At 46.8% G+C, this 21,942-nt stretch overlaps 1 protein-coding gene across 1 annotated transcript in view; it reads left to right on the top strand.

Moving 5' to 3' along the window:
* The window catches only part of POLB (DNA polymerase beta), a 188,814-nt gene that overhangs the window by 108,388 nt on the left and 58,484 nt on the right, over positions 1–21,942 (top strand). The window contains exons 10-11 of the mRNA XM_085634088.1: positions 4,134–4,204; positions 12,208–12,294. Of these exons, the coding sequence (XP_085490214.1) occupies positions 4,134–4,204; positions 12,208–12,294 (158 nt within the window). The remainder of the gene's footprint in view (positions 1–4,133; positions 4,205–12,207; positions 12,295–21,942) is intronic.

The following is a 21,942-nucleotide window of genomic DNA, read 5'->3' as shown; positions in this document are numbered from 1 at the left end:
ATATTATGCTAAATGTATGCGTTCATATGTTTTGACGAAAAATGCATTTTATCCTATCAAGTGATTTTATAGTAATCCATTAATCTCTAATGTTCCTAAATGTCTACTCACATGGCCAAAACTTCATTGATGTTTTTGTCTCTCCTAACCTCCCTCATCGTTATTTCCTTCGACAAAGCCCACTCCAGTGTATCCTTCTCTCAGCCCTTTATTTTTACCTGGGTTGAAGTCCTTTTATGACAGTACGATTAGGCAGTAACCACTCCTGTTCTGCAAATTTATGCTGAGTACCATAAGCCCTTAGGCAATGGGGTGATGCGCAGTAGGCAATACCTGATTGTTATCTCAATGTTAGTTTGTATATGTTTTTTTATCTTCGTCTAGTTATTACCTGTGTTTAGTAGTGTGTTAATGCCCCACAAGTCCATGTTAAATGTATAAAGGTGGTTTCAGTCTCTTCTCACCTCAGACATTTAGAACATCTCTCTGGATATATTCTTATTTTTAAAGGGGGTCAAATATGTGCAGTGTGGTAAATTGAAGTCAATTAATATGAAAATCATATTAGTAGATAGCTCCTGTACTTGTGCACATGCTCTCCCTGGTCTACATCAGGTAGTGGCACCTCTGTCGTCTTCCCACACTTGTCGTGATCGTAACACCATTTCCTTCTGCCTGTTTTTCAGCGCCGTATAGATAAGACACTAGCATGTGAATCTAGCTTATTTTCAGCATTGCCGAGATAGTTGGGTTATTGGAGACTCCCTTTCACACTTCCCTGGCAATTCTATCCAGCTTTTAATTTTGAAGGAACTGCCTATGGGCACACCACAAATGCCTTCCTGCCCTCAGTGAGAGAAAGGAACTCCTTACCTGAATACAAATCACTAAGGGTATGACGTCCTCCCGCCCTCCATATGGCTATCAGCAAATCATGGCTGAACACAGAATTGGTAGTAGCCACCAGATGCTCATGGACTTGGAGATGGGAGGTGTCCCTGGACACTTTTTTTGGGTATATCCCATGTAGATGTCTGGCTTACTATGTGAAGATATTGTATAGGTATATTCATCCCCATCATCAATAGCACCAGGAGAGGTACTTACCCATAAGTTTCATGCAATAACCTTTTTTTATAATTATCTGCTTCCACATACCATTTCACAATATACTGCAGCTGTGCTGCTATATGTTTTAATACTAAGTTCAGTAGGTCGATGCCACACTCTTGCTTGCCTATTTTTTGTATATTTAGACTAACCAAGTTTTGTTTGCCTGCCCATGCCAGGGAAATTATTAAGCTATCTAATGCTCTGAAGGTTCTGTGCGAAATCTGGCATAAAGAGCTATTTAACACATACCGTCAACGTGGAAGAGAAACTATCCCCGCTATTGCAGTTTTGCCCATAATGGATAGAGGGAGTGAGCTCAAAAATCCTACTGATGCTTCAAGACCCCGGAGAACCCTCCCCATTTTACATGTGTAGCATCCTTCAACGGAATGCTCTATCTGCACTCCTAAGTTGTGAAACCCATCAGTTTCCCATTGCAGATCTCTTCTGGGGAATTCTCCTGGGGTGATCTCCGCCAGTCTCCCCAAAGGCAATAGCAGAGTCATGTGTCCATTAATACAAAGTCTGGATATTCCACTGAACTTCTCTAGTTCATTTAAAAGTATGGGGACCAACCGATGTGGTTGAGTTGGGTACACCAACGTGTCATTGGTGCCCCTATCTGTGGTCTATTTTAAGATACTATCCCATTGGCCATTACCCTCTGTCTAAGCCTTTAGACTGCAAGATCTATTACCTAACAGAGTAGGTTTGTTGTCCTAAGTGTTACATATCTAAGTAACTTGTAAGAGCAACTCTTCTGTTTAAAGTCTGAGCCTCTTCAGCCTCTGTAACCGGATACATAGCACTGAAGCCATAGTGTAGCCTACAGTTCAATTGGTAACTGTAATATATGTGCAGCCACCGACACCTGTACACATCTATTTCTGTGTCAATATTTGTCTACCCTGCTTTGCTTTTTAAAATTGCATCTTTCTTTTGTGAAACATGGACTGTAGTTGTGTTTTCTGTATTCTGCCCTCTGCATGTGTTCAGCCCCAAAATAAAGCACATTTTTGTCCTACAATATCAGCTTTCCAGTTTAATAAATAAACAAATTTGGCGTGCATTATAGGTGCATGTTAACTGCTGACATTAATGGATATATTCTGCCTTGCATGCCTTTGTATAACCATCTCTTGGAAGAGATGACCATCTTATGACAGGAACTGCACCATTATACCAGACTGACATCAACATGCCACAATATTCTCCAAAGTCCCACCATTATGCAAGGGCCAGTATTATTCTGCAGGTGGGCAACGTCAAACCAAGAATGCTTAAATATGACCAGAATAACCAGCATTATGCATAGGCCAGCATTATACTGAGAGTGGGTAATATCAAGTTAAGAATGCAACTAATAAGCCAAACATTAATACCATTATTCCAGGAGGGTCCATTGCATGCTATTACCTGCACCAGTATGCCAGAGGCCTACTACCATGCCCGGTATGCCCACAATATGAGAATAATTTCCACCATTAGTCCAGGTGCATTACTATACCAGGGGCTGGCACGACCATGCCATAGATGCCGATAATATATCTTCATCTATACCATTGTGCCTGTGCCATCATTCAGTTAATCGGGATTTCTCTCTTTTATCACCTGTTAGGGCAGGGCTTTAAGTGGGATGAAAAAACTAGGGGGTCTCTCAAAGGGGCATGGCCAATGTAATTAAGGGCGTGGCTTAAAACATGTAAGCTAAAAATCTGTGCCGCCCGACTTGTAGTTTGCTGTTTCTGTCATTGCATCCAGATATATGATGCAACTAGTAACATCATACCTGCAACAAGTCAGGAAAATTGGCTTTGTCAATGGTTCATAGTTGCATAAGATAAATAAGCAGCAACTATGGCTTGTATATAATATTGAAAAAGCTCCCATTTAAAGCCCTGGTGACACCACGATAATGGTGCTGCTCCTGAGTTTCAAAAAGAGAAGGGAAATCCAGAGAGAAAATGATTCTCTTTAAAGGATTTCCCTTCCCCTACAATGATCACCTGGCATGACGTCATGCCGTAACTTCTCCACTAGTCAGAAGTGAGCAGTGTGAGCATGCGCACATTGATGTGCCTGCTATCACTGCAGTCCGGAAAAAAACGGACGGCCTATGCCAGGGCACAGAACAGAGCCTGATAGAGACCCGTTTCGAGGCCCCTTTTAAAAAAACTGCCTTAAAGCCCTGCGTTAGGGTCTCCAGACGTGGGGTGGGGGGTCTTTCTCACTGCTTCCGAGCTATTTGTTGAACAGCCAGGTCTTCAGTCTCTCTTTGAACCCCAATAGAGTAGGTGCAGATCACAGGGGCAGGGAAGGTTGTTCTAGAGTTTGGGTGGGAAGTATCATGGGAAGTATCATTATACTGGGGAGCAGTATCACACCAAGAATGCCCACAGTATGCCAATACATATTATTATACAAGGACCAGAATTGCGCCAAGAGTGGGTATCATCAAACAAAGATGTCAAGAATTATCAATACTTTTCTAGGACCAGCCGCATGCCAACAATACCACCATTCTTCAAGGAGCTGTCTTTCATGCTCGTAATCAAAGGTTGATACCATCATGCCACAGATGACATGAGATAGAAAGAATGTCCACCAATATGCGAACTACACCATCCAATAAATGCTTAGAATGTGTGGACCAACAAACCATAAATGCCTAGAATGTGTCCTGTATTAGCACCATTAAGCCAGGATTAGGACTATACCAAGTCTTAGGCCTGTGGTAACGCAGTGGGATCTCTGACTGTTATTCTAACCCTGTGAGCACCCTGTGTGACTCAGCCATACCTAGATGATGTTTATGAGCCCTCTGCCTAATATATCTTACCCTGTGAACCCTTTCCTTCATGCTTTTATTCTTTAATCCCATGCCTTCTCCACCATAAGTCATCTGGCATTTGCTTCACGCCCTGATACCCTTTTGACCTTTGCAATTCCATTGGATCCCTTTTATTTTTTTGTTATTTATAACTAAGAGCTGGCTGCTATTTTGCTCCCTCCTGATCCAGGTGCAGAGTCGAGTGGGGATATAGACGTTCTTCTTACCCATCCGGACTTCACTTCTGAAACCATTAAACAGGTAAGCCCTCTTCCTTGCACCTATGTGTTTAAAGTTCTGTCTCTGACTCCTTCTCTCATTAAAAGGTACTGTCTAACAATCTGTTTACGTCACACAGTTTTATTGATTGTTATCTGAAATTCACTTTGTCATAAAAAGCTGCCTGTATCATGCACCCTTTCATTGAGCACTCTCTCTACCTCTGTCCGTCCCAGTTTTGAGAGCAGGCAGTAATGTACTCCCTTGTTTTGTACTTTCGTACATCACAATGTCTCATTAAGAGTTCTTGGTCCTTTCTTATATTTCTTAAGGAGTCTGTCTCATCTAGCCTAGTATTGAGGACTTGTGCCATGAAAAAAGAAAGGCTAGTTGCACCCTTCTATGAGCTCAGCACCTTTACACCAGAGCACTGGCATAGTCTGCATCTCACACTCATTTCAAGCTGTCTGTACTCTGGCATGGAGAGCTCTGTGTGATGCACACTGGCATCAAAAGGTCTGTATACTCGTTCTGTCGTGGTGACCTCTGTATACAGTGCTTTTTTTGTACACAGCATTTGCACTGAGAGCTCTGAGTTGCATCCTAGATAGACATCGCCAGTCCAGCAAAAAAGAAATTTCAATTTTGTGCACCACATTTTGGGTCATTGAAGCTCATCTCTTTACTAGCCTAAACATACACATTCGCTAGACATCCGTTCATATATGTTCCAGATATGATGGTATCCAAGGACCCCGATTGTGAGTACTTAAAGGGCCTTGTATTGGAGAGAGCCGGTAGGTAGCTTCCCCACAGTGGTGGAGGTAACATGCTGCGTGACCCTCACTTGATTTGGGATGCCACTACACTATGTCACCACATAGCCGGGTTGCCACTCTTCTTCAAGAGGTGGTGCACTTTTGAGGATGTAACACTCCTCAGCACACGTCGAATACTAGTGAAGTTACTCAATTAAGCAGTGTACATAGTCAACACAAAATAAGTATAATAAACACGATTCTTTTCTCTTTCTTCTTGGTTGTTTTTGTTTAATTTCGTAGATCTTCAAACAGCTCCCAACAGTCAACACGTGTTTCGTCGCAAACAGGGAGGTAATTCCGCGACTTTCTCAAGGCTTTGTCTCCTCTGTAGAGTCCTTCGATTTGTGGTGATACTTCCAACCCACAAAGGGTTCCTGTCCAGGCGATGTCAAAATCAGTATCTCTATCAATATCCTAGATCTTCAGTTCACCCAGCCGTACTCGGCTACACAGGAGTTTGGCGGCGTCTCATATTTATGAAGGAATCTGAACTCAGCGGTTTGAAGACTGGGTGTACTGAAGACCTGGGATATTGATAGAGATACTGATATTGACGCCGCCTGGACAGGAACCCTTTGTGGGTTGGAAGTATCACCACAAATCGAAGGACTCTACAGAGGAGACAAAGCCTTGAGAAAGTCGCGGGATGACCTCCCTGTTTGCGACAAAACACGTGTTGGCTGTTGGGAGCTGTTTGAAGATCTACAAAATTCAAAAAAACAACCAAGAAGAAAGAGAAAAGAATCGTGTTTATTATACATATTTTGTGTTGACTATGTACACTGCTTAATTAAGTAACTTCACTTATATTCGACGTGTGCTGAGGAGTGTTAGTTGTTCTTGTAGGCCTAGGCCTGTCCTGGGGAGGTTGGTGGTTCTCCTCACCTTTCAGCACCGTCACATGAACGTGGCATATCCAGATACTTTGTGTGATTCTTCTCAGTGGTGCCGTTTACCTATAATACCACTATCCGGGGTTTCGTCCACTTTTGAATATCTGTTGATATCGGGGCTCAACTTTGTCATTATAAACAGGAAATCTTCCAGTGCGCTTGCATGGTTCATATCATTGGCGGGTGGGGTGGGGCGGGGTGGGGCAATATAACACAGAGCTCTCCAAAAACAAACAATCGTGAGGCAGCACAGGTTGTCCTAAGCCGTGCAAAGAGTATTCTTCATTTAGCAGATCCTAAATAACAAGTGTGAAATTCAGACTAAGATCAATCACAAACTGACATTGTGGTACAATTGACAACTGCACCAACTCCCTAGACCGAGCAGTTGCCAAAACTATGAATCCTCTAAACTTCCTTGTGGGGTTGCAGGACACTCAAGTGTGTCTTGTTGTCACTCATCCAACACCCAGGCCCAAGAACAGTTGACTATCCATACATGATGCTGGCAGTGGTAGGATGCTTCCTACTTTAAAAGGGGTTCTTGGTGGTGCAGGGGAGTGGGCTCACAGGGGTCATTGACTCCTCCTGGGATCTGCTTGTCTGCACTTGTTACTGAGAAGCTTTCCCGTTTCTGGTGAGTTGATCACTGGAAGGCTGCAGCCAGATTTTGGTCGTTTTCTATGATTTGACTATTGATGCATGATAGTATCCTTAAGGTTGGTAGAGAAGCAGGGTTTAGGCACATCTCATCTGAATTGCTCCCAGCCTAGAGCAGACACACTGGTCAATGTCCAAGAAGCACTGTAATGCATATGGTCAGGTCTGTGCTTGTCCTTAGAGTTCTAGCTCAGTGGGAGCATTATGTTTAATGGCATGTGTGGCTGTAGATACACATGTTCTGCGTACTCCTGCCATTTAGTGTTGGGTCTGGAGCTTTGCAAGTTGTTTTTCTTCGAAAAGGTCTTTCGAGTCAGGCGATTGGGTGACTCCTCTCGGTGATACTACGCATAGGGATTGACTCCTTTGTTAGATTGTTTTCTGTCTGCCGTCGGGGTTAGACGTTAGTGCCTCTGCTCCATGTGTCGACTCCGCTTGGTGCGACTCTTCGGTTCATTTACTGTCTTTGGCGGCACTGTTTCCATCACGCTATCCAGTTTTGCGCTGCTCTCTAATACAATCGGTTCGGGCTCCGACCGCCCTCTGGGGCACCATCCGTTCCCGGTCTACTCTTGCTTACACTCGTTTTCCTTCGTGGATGCCTTTCTGATGGAACGCACACCCTTCAGATTTTGCCCGCGTTGCCACCCGAAGTATCCACACACCGACCAACACCTCATGTGCAACGTATGTCTTTCACCGGACCATTGTGAGGCCAACTGTAATGTGTTTAAGTATTTTTAGTTCATAAAGACCTGATCGAAGGGCAAGTTGGGTGGAAATGTCTCACAGAAGTGGAGATGACACCTCTGGCGTTTTCGCCGAGGAACATGCTCCGGAGGAGGCAGCTTTGGAGGAAGAATAAGGGGTCTTCTCTCCTAATGAAAGCTCCAGCTCAGACATGGAGATCAATATGGAAATGTGTAGCCTTCTATCTGGTCAGCATGTGAGTACAATTGCCCGTGACCCAGCTCCAACACCCAAGCATGCTTCCAAACACTTACATACAGAGGTCACCGGAGTGCCAATGCCTTCGGCCCTGGTCGGATCCGAAAGACTGCTTCAGTTGCACCACCCTGTGGCCTGGCACCAAAATATGATACCAGGGCCAAACCTTCGGCATCGACCTCTTCGGACCGAGACCGACCTTTGGGACCGAGCCGGCAACCGTCCATATCAACCTCGATGCCGACCAAAAGACTCTGTTCCATGCCGAAACACTAGGGTCCGAAAACTATGGAGGCAAAACCTTCCAAGACTTCATCGGCTTCCATGCCTCCGTTTGAACCTATTCTCGAGCAAATGGACATTCGACAACGAAAATCCAGATACAAGAGGTACAGGACGGACACTTGCTTCTTCGCAAGCAAAAAGGAAGCAGTCCTCAGAAGAAGCACTGGACAGCCCTAGTCCCCAAAAGAGGAAGATGAAGGACAAAGCCACCAGTCCTACACATCAGTCTCCTCCTCCTCCCCCACCACCTCCTCCACTCCGTCCTTCGCCTCATACATCTCCAGCACATGACCCACTTCATGCTACTCCTCCAGGGTCACCAGGTACAGGTGATGGGGGGTGGGGGGGGTGGGGGGGGGGGGGTTACAAGGTCCATTAGGGGATCCTGACCCATGAGATGCATACAATTCTGATCCCTTTGCCCCTAACAACCCCGATTTATATCCTGCTCGTCCCTCCCCTCAAAAAGACGCCACTTCTTACCAACAAGTCATTGCCAGGGCAGCTGTATTTCACAATGTTGAGCTTCAGAAAGGTTCCTTGGAACAGGATTTTTTTGCTTGACACCCTATTTTCCACACATAGGGATACACAATATTTACCCATACTTCCTGGCATGATGAGGCATGCAGACAACATTTTTAAAGAGCCAGTCCGTGCCAAAGTTATCACCCCAAGGGTAGACAAAAAATACAAGGCACACCCTTGTGACCCACTTTTTATCAGGTGTCAAGCCCCATCTGACTCCATAGTTGCCACAACAGCTCATAAAGGAGCGAGCTAATAGCCTGACTACTGGAGACCTTCCACTACCTGAAAAAAAAAAGAGGTAAGTGGATAGTTGCAGCGGGGAAAAGAGTTGCAGCAGGGGCTGCTAATCATTGGTGTATTGCCATTTCTCAACCCCTGCTGGCCTGTTATGATAGAGCCTATTGGGATTAAATGGAGGAACTGCTACAGTACCTCCCTGAAGAACACTGGAAAAAGGACAACAAATTGTTACAGAAGGTCATACCATCACCAACAACTCCATCCAATGTGCACTAGATGCTGCAGACACAGCTGCCAGGGGTGTCAATACCAGCGTGTTCCTTAGACGACATGCATGGCTTAGGTGTTCTGGTTTCAAACCAGAGGTGCCAGAAGGCAGTACTCATTATATGCCTTTCGACAAATTAGCACCTTTTTGGGGAACACGCAGACACTACACTAGATAAAATGTAAATGGACACTGATACAGCGAAAGCCATGGGAGCGTTACAGACCACAGCTTCCAGAGGGTCTTTTCATCGCTCGGGCTACAGGGGTGCATACAAGTCCACCACATCAGACGCCTCCACTTCCAAGCGAAAACAAGGCAGTCTTCCTTTAGTAAACGCTACTTTAGAGGTTCCTTCAAAGGCGGAAACAACAAGGGAAGGGGCAGGGGTGCCCCCACACGTGGAGCAACACCCACTGCTAAGCAGTGACTACCTAAACCTTCCCCCCCGACAACTCCACACCTGTCTGGGGCAGACTACAATTTTTCCTCCCTGTCTGCAAATCCATCACCACAGACCAATGGTTACTTGCCATTATACAACATGGCTATTGTCTGGAGCTCATTTCCACACCACCCAAAATCCCTCCTCGCACCCACAGGTTGTCACAAGATCCTCTAACACTTCCCAAATATGAAGTCAAAGCCCTCCTTCTCAGAGGAGCTATAGAACCTGTCCCGCTTCAACAGCAGGGACTAGGGGTATACTCTGTATTTTCTCATTCCCCAAAAAGACACGTGACTAAGACCAAACTTAGATCTCAGACTCTTGAACCAGCACATCCTCTCCGAACATTTCCATATGGTTACTCTACAGGATGTTATTCAAATTCTCCTACAGGGTAATTTTATGGCTATACTAGACCTAAAGGACGCCTACTTCCATATACCAATACATCCCGCACACCGCAAATATCTTACATTCGTCATAGCAAGCAAACACTTCCAATTCAAAATTCTGCCATTCGGGTGACTAAAGCACCTCAGGTTTACATAAAATCCTTGGCAGTAGTTGCAGAACATCTGTGCAGACAAAAAGTTAATAAATTGCCATACCTGGACGATTGGCTCCTCAAAGCCAGTACCCATCTTCAATGTCAACAGTTCACTCAGTTGACAGTGAATCTGCTTCATAGACTAGGATTCACAATTTTTTTTCCCAGGTCTAATTTTCAACCTCTCCAAATTCAACCTTACCTAGGGGTCATCCTCAACACACAGGTAGGACTAGCTTATCCCAATCTTGCTTTCAGATAGCTTTACCACAGTTCCAGCCAAACAAAACTGACAGTTCGGACAGTGATGCGTCTACTAGGGATGATGGCGGCCTCTTGTATTGCCATAGTGCCCATGCGAGGTTGCACATGCACCCTCTGCAGCAATGTCTAGCTCGCCAGTGGTCTCAATTACAGGGTCATTTTTTTAGGATCTATTGTTGATAGACCGCCATGCTCACCATTCTCTGCAGTGGTGGAACACCAACAACCTGCTACAACGGCGGCCTTTTCTGGACTCTATTCCCCACCTCACTCTGACAACAGATGCATCTTAGATGGGTTGGGGTGCTCATCTACTGGACCTCACACTACAAGGTTTGTGGAATGCCAAACCTCAATCCCTACACATCAACAACCAGGAGCCTCAAGTGATTTTCTTCGCTAAAAGCTTTCCTTTCTCGACTATCTCACAAGGTTGTCCTAGTCCGGAAGAACAATATGATGGCCATGTATTATTTAAAAAAAACGGGGGGGGGGTGTCCTCTCAACTATCACAGCTGTCTCAGACCATATGGAACTGGGCTCTTCACCACCACATTCACCTCTTGGCAGAATATCTGCCAGGAGCAGACAACGATTTTGCTGACCTCCTCAGCAGGATGCAGCAACAGACTCATGAGTGGAAACTCCACACACAAGTCCTCCTTCCCTACTTTCAAAAGTGGGGCTTTCCGCAAATAGACCTTTTTGCCATAGCTGAAAATGCAAAATGGCAAATCTTCGCCTCCAAGTACCCACACCCACTATCCAAGGGAAACGCACTATGGATGAGTTGGTCAGGAATATTTGTCTATGCTTTTTTATCTCTCCCTCTCATTCCCTTTCAGGTTCAGAGACTCAAGGAAACATCTCGCTATGATTTTAGTAGCTCCCACTTGGGCGTATCAGCCCTGGTTCACAACACTGCTGGATCTCTCAGCGGTTCGATGCCCATGCACAGTATCACCAAGAGGAGAAATCACCCTATCTCATGACTCAAAAGACTGCTTCAAATAAAAACAGCTTGCACAGCTCCAGAACAAAACTAGATGGCAGTAGTATGCAGAGCATGTGAATCCACAACACTACATGCCATTAACAGATGTTTACAGGGTAAGTAGCATAATCCCTATGCAGGATCCAAGAAAGCAGGGTTTTGTGAGAGGAAGGGCATTTGTAATGTTTAATCTTTGGATTAAATTCTGTCTGATAGAGTTGATTCCCTGACCTTCTCTCCATAGAGAGGTTAAAAAAAATCACTGGGTATTTAGCGTATAGGCAAGACCTGAGGTGCCTTGTTTTTGGCATCCTTTTTGTAGTGAATAGAGATGAAGAAGGAAGCAGCTCAAAGGATGGCAGGTGATAATAACAACTATGTTTGTTTGTCTGGCAAGCCCACATGGATCATTAAGTCTTTCCCCATACACCCTCAAGTTAAGAGGGAAGAGTGTCTCAGTTATGGAAAGCTATCTGGGTTTTACAAGGGGTGTATCGGTAGACTTCCCCTTTGAAGTTTTTCTATGCTGAACCCCTGAAAATCAAGACATCACTGCCATCAATTAGTAACTTCTTTATGAAAGGGCTGAGAGGAACTTCCCGTAAAAAAAACATAGGGATGTTCTTTTATGGCCCATGTTTTCCCTGTGAGAGCGTAATGATTTGAAACGTAAATAAGAGTGTAACATTTCCTGTCAGAAGTGCTGCTCTCGGGTAGAAGGGACTAGTTTAGAGACTTTGAGGACGGCCTAGAAGTGAGTAGATACTTCTGATGGTCTGTTTCAACCACCCTCCAAAGCATCTGCCATTGTAGTTTATGAAAGGATCCATTAACAGTGCTTGTTACTCAGATAAATGAACCACTCTGTATAGATGTATTCCTCTTTGAGCACAGTTTGTCATCCCAGCAGTATCATAAACAATCAGGAGCTAGAATTTACACTCTTCCTTGATACAGTCTAAGCAGCCTCCACCTATTGTTTTCAGCCATAATTTGCTTTGGATTTATATGCATGGAAGGTGAAGGCCCTTCTAGTGTACTACATGCGATTACAGGTTTCCTCTAAAACTGCACACAGTACAAATGCTTTTGTTATGCGTTGTGCTGTCTGTACTTTTTTATTTTAATGGCCCTGATGTTTTGCAGCCAAAACTTCTACATCAAGTTGTTGACCAGCTGGAAAAGTGTGGCTTCATCACAGACACTCTGTCTAAAGGAGACACTAAGTTCATGGTAAGTCTACCGGCAACAAGGAAAACTTTTATTTCTATTGGTAGAGTTATGTAGAGGAATCTGGAAGTGGAATATGCCTTGAAAAGTTTTGATTTTCCATGTGATTGTTCTAATTAATGAATGAAGGGTCAGTGAGATCAGAGTAATATAGCGAGCATGTTGACCAAACCTAAGCCCATATTTTTATCAAGAGACCAACCTCTTAAAGAGGGAAACAGCCTGAGCAACGCGAGCTGAGCCACTCGTGCCGTTTCCTCAAAAACTAAACCACGCTTGCCGTAACCACGCATATGTGTGGTTAAGGCCAGAGCACAGTCCAGATGCTGAGATGGACAGGAAGAGGAAGGATCGGGAGAGGACGCAGACTGGTTGGGGGCTGAGGATTGGTTTTGAGACGGGGTAAGGGATAGTATATTGGGTTGAAGTAAGTTTTAGGGCTCAGGGTTAGGGGTTGCTTTTAGGGCTCAGGGGGGCTTGGATATTTTGGGGGGTAGTTTTTAAGGGTTGGGGTCGTTTTTAGGGCTCAGAGTTGGGGGGTCGGGGTAGTTTTTAGGGCTAAGGGGGTCGGGTAAAATAAAATGTTGAAATTATTCCAGATGGAAGCTGCTGCATGTTTAAGACAAATTGACCAAGATAAGTAGGATAAAGTGCTTGCTGTTGTTGCTAATAGTATTAATACGTTGTCATCTCGTATTCACAATTTAAACAACATTGTGTCTTATGTTATTGATATTGTACAGAGTGGTATTTCAACGTTGTATCATGGGCAAAGTCAGCTCAGATCTATTATGCGGATCAGCTGGATGCTTCACACACTAAAAAAAGGGCACATTCCATGGCATTACTTGAATTGCAGCGATCATTTTCAGCCCTTTAATTTAACATGTAAACCACAATTGATGGCCATGAAAGATGCGACCTGCACAATGCTTCATTAGAAAAAAAATCAGAACAACTCACATTCACTATAGCTGAAACGCCTTCTGCGGTGTGGTTAATGCACAGTGTTATTTCACTGCCCATCTCGACATTTCAATTCACAGCTTGCATGAAACATTTCCCTATAGGTAGATATGAAGCCCTTGGAAGCAGCTTCATTCATGAATTATGGTAACTTCCCCTTACATATCGTTGTGAACGTACCAATAAGGAAGTTTTTATTACTGGGGAAGAATGCAACTCTACTGTCAGACATTCACATGTTTGTAAACATGTTAAGTTCCACGGCACATATAATACTTCAGCGCCCATTGTGGCCTGTTATTTAAAAGGAATTCTGGTTCCCTCATTTCTCCCCATCATTACGGTACTCTCTAATGGGAGTTATCTAATGCTGAGTGATAGAGACTGTTGCGGAATGCGAGCTGGAGTTCTGTATATTTTATCAGTTTCCCAGTTATTCACTTGTTGCAACAATGTTTTGTTTCCCCCTCCGCTTGTAATTGCATTTATATGGCGCTTACTACCCCTGACGAGGCGTCAGAGCGCTTTTTTGGCGAGTAGCACGCGGTACCGGAACCCAAAAAGGATTAGTGGTGAATAAGTACATTGAAATATTAAATTAATTTGATTGTTGGATATGTTAGTCTGTTATTTGGATTGAAAAGGATGGAAGAGGAAAGGGATTGCATTTATATAGTGCTTCTGATGAGGTGTTGTAGCACTTTTCGGCAAGTAGCTGGCTACACTGGAACCCAAATAGGATTAGTGTAGGGAAATATTACATTAATTTGATTTGAGCAGTGGACATGCTAGTCTGTTATTTGTATTGTAAAAGGAATAGAGGAGGGATAGAAGAAGGAAGGGGCTAGAAAGTTGCTTTCTTTTTTGGTGTGCATTGCAGTAGGAGGGGGTTTGGGATGAGCAAAGGGGAGTTGGATGGGGTAAAATTCAGAGGGAAGGCTTTGAAAAGGCTTGTTTGGGAGATCTAAATAGTAAAAGAAGTTTGAGATGAATGGGAGAGTGGAGGAAGAGGATGGATATATTGAGAATGGTATAAGGTGAGAAATAGGGTAGTGCATTGGAAAGCGTAGTAGAATGAGGTTTGACATGAGTCAGAGTGGAGGCAGAGGATATATTGCGAGAAATATAGGGTGAAATATAGGGTAATGCATCAGATATGCTGAATTGGAAGCAAAGTAATTAATTTAAAGATACATAAGTACATGGAAGGTATATCATAAGTACATGTAAGGTGTATATATATGTATAAGGAAGGCAATATATGTAGATTAAAGTTGCATTTAATAAACTCTGACTTTCAAGTGTTGCTGTACTTTAAATTATTTTAATTTGTTTTGGGTGTTTTTTGTAATTCAATAGTGAAGCAATTGTAGATAGTTATGATAAAAGATTCTTATTTATACAGTCACTTGTATACATGTAAAACATAGAATAATGTAACTAAGTTATATATACATTTGTTAAGCAGAACTAACGAATATCTTTTAAAATCATATGTTCGAGGCATATGAGCTGCAGATCACACACTTAGGATAAGATCGCCATCTGGTGTTGGGCTCGGATGATTGCAGATTGTTGTTGTCTTTGGAAGAAGCCTTTTGGTCACGAGATAGGTGACTCCTCCTCTGGACAACAGTGCGCATGGGCATCCACTCCATCCTCAAATTGTTTTTTTCCGCCATTGGGTTCGGATGAACTTTTCCGCTCCGGCTGAAAACTTTAAAAACAAGCTTCTCGAAGCGAAATTTACACTTCACTCGACATCGACCACTCATCGGACCGGTTCCGGATACGGCTCATGGAAAGGACGCCTTTTAAAAAATGCCCCCAATGTGGAGCAAAGTACCCGCACAGTGACCACCACCAGGTTTGCAACCTGTGCCTCTCGCCGGAACACGACGAGTCCAGCTGTCCTGCCTGCGCCGAATTCAGATCCAAGAAAACTATCCGGGATCGAAGAGCTCGACGCCATATCATGGCCAGACCAGCTCTAGAACCAGAGGACAGCTTTGACGAGGGCCCCGATGTCCCGGAGGAAGATTCCGAGGAACTCCAGATTATATCTGAAGCAGAGGACTCAGACGACCCCATTACTCCTGGGCAGCGCGTGAGTACCTTGACCCCTACCGTCACCCCTCCAAAAAAGGCACCGGTCAAGACTTCGCCAGCTGGCCCCAGTCGAGACCGAAAACAATCTTCAGAAGCCCCGCCTTCCAGCCTGGCTCCGAAGAAATACAAGCCTTCCAGTGGTTCGGGCCCGAGTAAACCACATATTGCTATACCCCCACCACCTTCGGCACCGAAGACGCAAGACCTCTCGGCACCGAAGCAGACACCAAGGCCCATTGCCAAACCGGCATCGAAAGCTCCCAAGCTTAAAGATCCCGTTTCGGCACCGAAACCATCTTTGACACCAAAACCATCTTCGGCACCGAAAACACCACCGGCACCGAAAACTTTACCGGCACAAAAAACTTTACCAGCACCGAAAACTTCATCGGTACCGGCCCAACCAGCTAAGGGCCATTCTGGAAAAGAGACTGCCGATCATCCAAAACATAGATCGGAATCCAAAAAATCGACACCAAAGCCAACTACTGAGGATCATGAACTTTTCCACCCTGATCCCACACAAAGGAAAATGTATATTAATCCTAAAACTGGACATGTCACGGCTGTGACATTTAAAAAGAGAAAGCTGGACTCAACACCTTCTCCAGCTCCTAAAAACAAAAAGGACTCAGCCACTTCACCCATTTGTTCTTCTTCTCCTGTACCACCTCCTACCCCACCCCCCCTCTCTCCACCTCCTTTACTTCTACCATCTCCTACACATACACCACCTCCACAGGATGATGATGCTATCTTAGTGGGAGGGGGTAATCCGGATGATCTTTATGATCCTAATGATCCTTTCACAAATCCAGACACAGTACCTTTAGACGACTGGGCATACACACCACTTGATGTTCCTGATAATACTCCATACCCTTCAAAGCCCTCACCCCCGATGACCACCTAGGGTTTGGGCAACTCATCCACAGGGCAGCACTTTATCATGGCGTCACCTTACATTCAGATGCGCCTGAAGAAGATTTCTTGCGTGACACATTTGAACAGTCTCAAAAAACAGTTCAAATCTTACCTATGATCAAAGGGGTCATAAAGCACGCACCAGAGGTCTTTAAAGACCCCGTACGCACCAGGGTACTTAACCCCAGAATTGAAAAGAAATATAGACCTGCCCCAGAGGACCCTGCTTACATTAAAGGACAGCTCCCTCTAGACTCTTTAGTGGTTTCCAATGCCAGGAAGCGGGCTAACTACAAACAACCGGAGACACACCGCCCACAGACAAAGAGTCTAAGTTATTAGAGGCCTCAGGTAAAAGGGTTGCAACACAAGCAGCTAACCATTGGCGTATTGCCAACACACAAGCCCTGCTGGCACGCTATGACAGGGCTCATTATGATCAATTGGAAGGCCTTTTACAACACTTACCAGATCAGTATAAGTCCCAGGCCAATGACCTCATCCAAGAAGGAAAGCTCATATCCAATGCATCAATTAAATGTGCTCTAGACGCTGCGGACACTGCCTCTAGGGCAATTAACACCAGTGTCCTTCTTAGACGCCATGCATGGCTACGTATTTCAGGCTTTAAGCCAGAAGTACAAACTACAATATTAAATCACCCATTCAACCAAGAACAGTTATTTGGGCCAGCAGGAGATACTGCATTAGAAAAAATTAAGAAGGATACTGAGACTGCTAAGTCAATGGTAGCATTACAGTCTCCACAGACACGTGGCTCCTTTCGACGCTCCTTCTATAGAGGAGCCTCCAAAAATACTGGAACAGACACCTCCTCCAATTTCAAAACCTCTACGCAAACATCCCCCAATAGAGGATATTTTCGAGGAGGATATAGGGGAAACAATACTAAAGGGAGAGGTCGAGGTAATGCCAACACTCGTACCTCCCCCACCACTAAACAATGACTTTCCTCCGCTCCCCCCAGACCATTCCACTCCAGTCGGGGGAAGACTCACACAATTCCTACATGTCTGGAACTCCATTACTATAGACAAGTGGGTAAGACAAATTATCCAATCTGGTTACTGCCTACCACTCACAAATACCCCACCCAACATACCCCCCAGACATCGTCCAATGTCACAAGAACATCTTACACTCCTCAAGCAAGAAGTTCTTTCCTTACTTCAAAAACATGCAATAGAGCCAGTTCCACTCCAACATCAGGGCACAGGAGTATACTCTCTATACTTCCTAATCCCCAAAAAGGACGAGACGTTAAGACCCATACTCGACCTCCGACTACTCAATCAGTATATTCACTCGGATCATTTCCATATGATCACTCTTCAGCAAGTGCTCCCACTACTACAACAAGGCGATTTCCTTGCCACACTAGACATCAAGGACACCTATTTTCACATTCCCATGCACCCTGCTCACAGGAAGTACCTAAGATTTGTGGTGGACGGACAGCACTATCAGTTTACTGTCCTCCCATTCGGAGTGACTACTGCGCCCAGAGTCTTTACAAAATGCCTAGCAGTAGTAGCAGCACATCTCAGGAGACAACAAATTCATGTCTTCCCTTATCTCGACGATTGGCTCATAAAAGCCAATTCATTCAGCAAATGCGTTCTAGATACTCACCAAACTATCCAAATCTTACACAACCTGGGATTTACCATCAATTATCCCAAATCTCAACTACATCCCTCCCACATGCATCAATATCTGGGAGCTACCAAAAATACCTCCAAAGCCATAGCTTACCCCAGCCCAACCAGGATAGCCAACATACAAGCTCTCATCTTAAAATTCAAACCCCCAACACTCTCTTCCAGTCAGTGTTCATGCAACTATTAGGCATGATGGCCTCATGCGTCTTCATTGTTCCTTACGCACAACTTCAAATGCGTCCCTTACAAGAGTGTCTTGCACGTCAGTGGAATCAGGCTCACGGACAACTCTCCAATCTGGTGTTGGTGGACAGCCGCTCCCATCGCTCACTAACATGGTGGAACACCATAAACCTGTCCAAAGGGAGAACGTTCCTAGAGCCTCTTCCACAGATAGTGCTGACAACCGACGCATCTCTTACAGGGTGGGGAGGCCATCTCCTAGGACACACCACTTAGGGCAAATGGACCACACAACAAAAACTGCTCCATATCAATTGCCTAAAACTTCTAGCGGTGTTCCTGGCGTTGAAGTCATTCCAACCCCATCTAAAGAACAAGGCTGTCCTAATCCGGACGGACAACATGACAGCCATGTATTACATACAAAAACAGGGGGGGGGGGGGGGACACTGGAATTGCCCATCTCCAAATGCTCTCACACCTAGCACAGAGCATTTGGAGATGGGCAATTCCCCAAAACATCTACCTACTTGCAGAACACCTTCCAGGGGTTCACAACCAAATTGCTGATTTGTTGAGTCGACAGACACAGCAAATCCACGAATGGAAATTACACCCACAAGTCCTACTTCCATTCTTCCACAAATGGGGTCAACCAGACATAGACCTGTTCGCCACACACGAAAACGCAAAATGCCCAACCTTCACCGCCAGGTATCCCCATCCACAGTCAAAGGGCAATGCGATATGGATGAACTGGTCAGGCAGATTTGCATACGCTTTTCCGCCTCTCCCACTCATTCCATTCGTAGTACGCAAGCTCAGGCAACAGTCCCTCAAGCTGATACTAGTGGCTCCTACTTGGGCACGTCAACCCTGGTTCACAACACTACTGGAACTCTCCTTAGTTCCCCATCAAAAGTTGAACCTCTCCCCGTCCTTGCTAACCCAGAACCATGGAGAAATCAGGAACCCAGATCCACAACAACTCAACCTAGCGATCTGGCTCCTGAAGTCCTAGAGATCTGAAAGAAACACGTTAGTTAGATTCCTCACCTTAGAATATCCCCAGGCGTCAGACTGGATCCGGAAGATTTTTCGTCAGCAATACCCCTTGCGCGTCGCTAGGCGTCGTCTGCGGCTCCGCGTCCGTCGTCGGCGTCGTGCGCCGTAATGACGTCGTCGGAGTACTTAGACGCCGCCCTCGCGCGCTGACGTCAGTTCTTCTTTTTTCCGCGCCAGTAAGTGCAGATCCGGGAGAGCTACCCCTTTAGTCAATTTTTGACTAACTTTTTTGATCCTTTTTGATCTTGTCTCGACACCGGTGCCGGTAGGATGCCTGGTTTTAAAGCCTGTGCTGACTGTAGCCGCTTGATGTCGGTTACGGACCATCACCGCCGGTGCCTTTACTGCTTGGGCCTCGACCACGACGCGGAGTCGTGCTCGGACTGCAAGGCCCTGACCTCGAAGGCTAGACGGGAGCGGTCCCGTAAGCTTCTCGAGATTCGCCACTCGGCTCCGCGCGCCTCTCGATCCCGGTCCAGGAGGAGGTCCAAGGATCGGTCGCGGAGCCGCAGCCGACGTCCCCATCGGTCGTCGGGATCCAAGTCTTCGGGTAAGTCGAAGCATTCCAAGAAGTCCAAGAGGCGACACCGCTCTTCGGACTCCCCTCGCCGGTCGCGCAACTCGGCCGAGGGTCAGGGTGGTTCCACCCCCGCGGCTCCGGCGGAGCCGCAGGCGCCGCGCAAGTCCCCATACCCACCGGTCCCTGGGACTGACGCGACGCCGGCGGAAGTCAGTGCCTTCCTCTCGGCCATGAGGAGCCTGGCTCCGCCGTCGATGGACGCCGCGTTCGGCGCCGCTGGAGACACATTATGTCTCTCGCCCGGCTCCGTTCCTTTCTCCTGTATACCAGGAATCGGATGATGGGGACAACTGGGAGGGATCCGAGGATCCTATGGCCCTTCAGGCTCAAATGTCACAGGACTGGGCAGATGAACTGGGGGAGGCCAGTGGCCTGGATACCTCTCCGGACACTGGATTCGTCTCTCCTCCGACTGTGGCTTCGGAGGAGGGCGCTGCTTTCTCTGTGGTGCTGCGCAAGGCGGCCGCAGCCCTTGGGCTCGAGCTGCCTGCCGTGGCTGTGAGGACTAACGTCCTTACTGAGGTGCTTCAGTCTGCAGCAAGCTCCACTGAACCTCTGCTGCAATTCAATGAGGCCCTCATTGACGTTCTACAGGGCACTTGGTCCAAGCCCTCCACAGTTCCTCCTGTGGACAGGAACGTCGCCAGGCGCCACCGCCCTGCTCCGGGCGACCCCAGTTTTCTGTCCCAACACCCTACCCCTGAGAGCCTGGTTATCCAGGCCTCTACCTCCCAATCCTCCTTCCCGACCGCCCCGCCGGACCGGGATTCCAAGAGACTGGAACAGTTTGGCAAGAAGCTGTTCTCCTCCCTTAGTTTGGGCCTGCGGTCTTTGAACACCGCCTGTCTCTTGGACCGTTATTCCCACTCTCTGTGGGATGCGGTGGAGGACGTGCTGCCCTTGTGTCCGGAGGAGGTCCGGACACGACTTACCCAGGCTCTGGCCGATGGGAGGGATGCAGCGCGACATGCTATCCGATGTGGGCTTGACACTACGGACTCGCTGGGTAGGGCCATTTCTAACCACAGTGGCGCTTCGACGTCACGCCTGGCTGCGGTCCACGTCATTTTCGGGCGAAGTGCAGAGCACTCTCATGGACATGCCCTTTGATGGCACTCCCCTTTTTGGCGAGAAAGCGGACAGTGCGCTGAACCGCTTTAAGGACTCCCGGGCTACGGCCAAGTCCATGGGCCTCTCGGCCCCGCGGTCGCAAACTTCCGCCTTTCGCCCCTTTCGTGGCCAAGGAAGGGGTGCCTCCTCACGTGCGCCTAGCCACCAGCCGCAGAACCAACCTGCGCGCGGACGTGGTTTCCGCCGAGGCGGTTCTGGAGGACGACGAGGTCAGCCCACATCCACCCCGGCAGCATCCGCCTCAAAGCCTTCCTAGTCCGAGCTTTCAGGCCCATTCCACGCCAGTGGGCGGCAGAGTTCGCCATCACCTGCTCCACTGGCGGTCCATCACGTCGGACAGGTGGGTGCTGCAAATCGTCCGAAGGGGCTACTCCCTCCCCTTCGAGACGACCCCTCCAGCCATGCCACCGCAGCACCACCGTATCTCGGGGGAATCATTTGAATCTTCTCCACGAGGAAGTTTCGGCCCTCTTGGCCAAGGGGGCCGTCGAGCGCGTTCCGAGCCCAGAAGTAGGTCGTGGTTGTTATTCCCACTACTTTCTGGTTCCCAAGAAGGGCAAAGGGGGCCTACGCCCTATCTTGGACCTCCGGAACGTCAATGCCTTCCCCCGGAAGGAAAGGTTCAAGATGTTAACTTTGGCTCAGGTTCTAGCTGCCCTAGACCCCGGAGACTGGATGGTAGCGTTGGACTTGCAGGACGCATATTTCCACATCCCCGTCCTGCCGGCCCACCGGCGTTACCTGCGGTTCACGGTGGGCCCAGAGCACTTTCAGTTTACCGTGCTCCCCTTCGGCTTCACCAGTGCCCCTCGGGTGTTCACGAAAGTGACGGCGGTGGTCGCAGCTCATCTGCGCAGATCAGGGGTTCCAGTCTTCCCCTATCTCGACGACTGGTTGTTGAAGGCGGGCTCGCCCCAGACAGTCGTCTCCCACCTCCAGACTACGGCGTATCTCCTGCATTTGCTGGGATTTTCCATCAACGTGCCGAAGTCACACCTGAGTCCCTCTCAG

The sequence above is a fragment of the Triturus cristatus genome, chromosome 11, assembly GCF_964204655.1.
Source record: "Triturus cristatus chromosome 11, aTriCri1.1, whole genome shotgun sequence".
NCBI lineage: Eukaryota > Metazoa > Chordata > Amphibia > Caudata > Salamandridae > Triturus > Triturus cristatus.
Note: the sequence above shows the minus strand (reverse complement) of the source record. Positions and strands in the feature narration are given on the sequence as shown.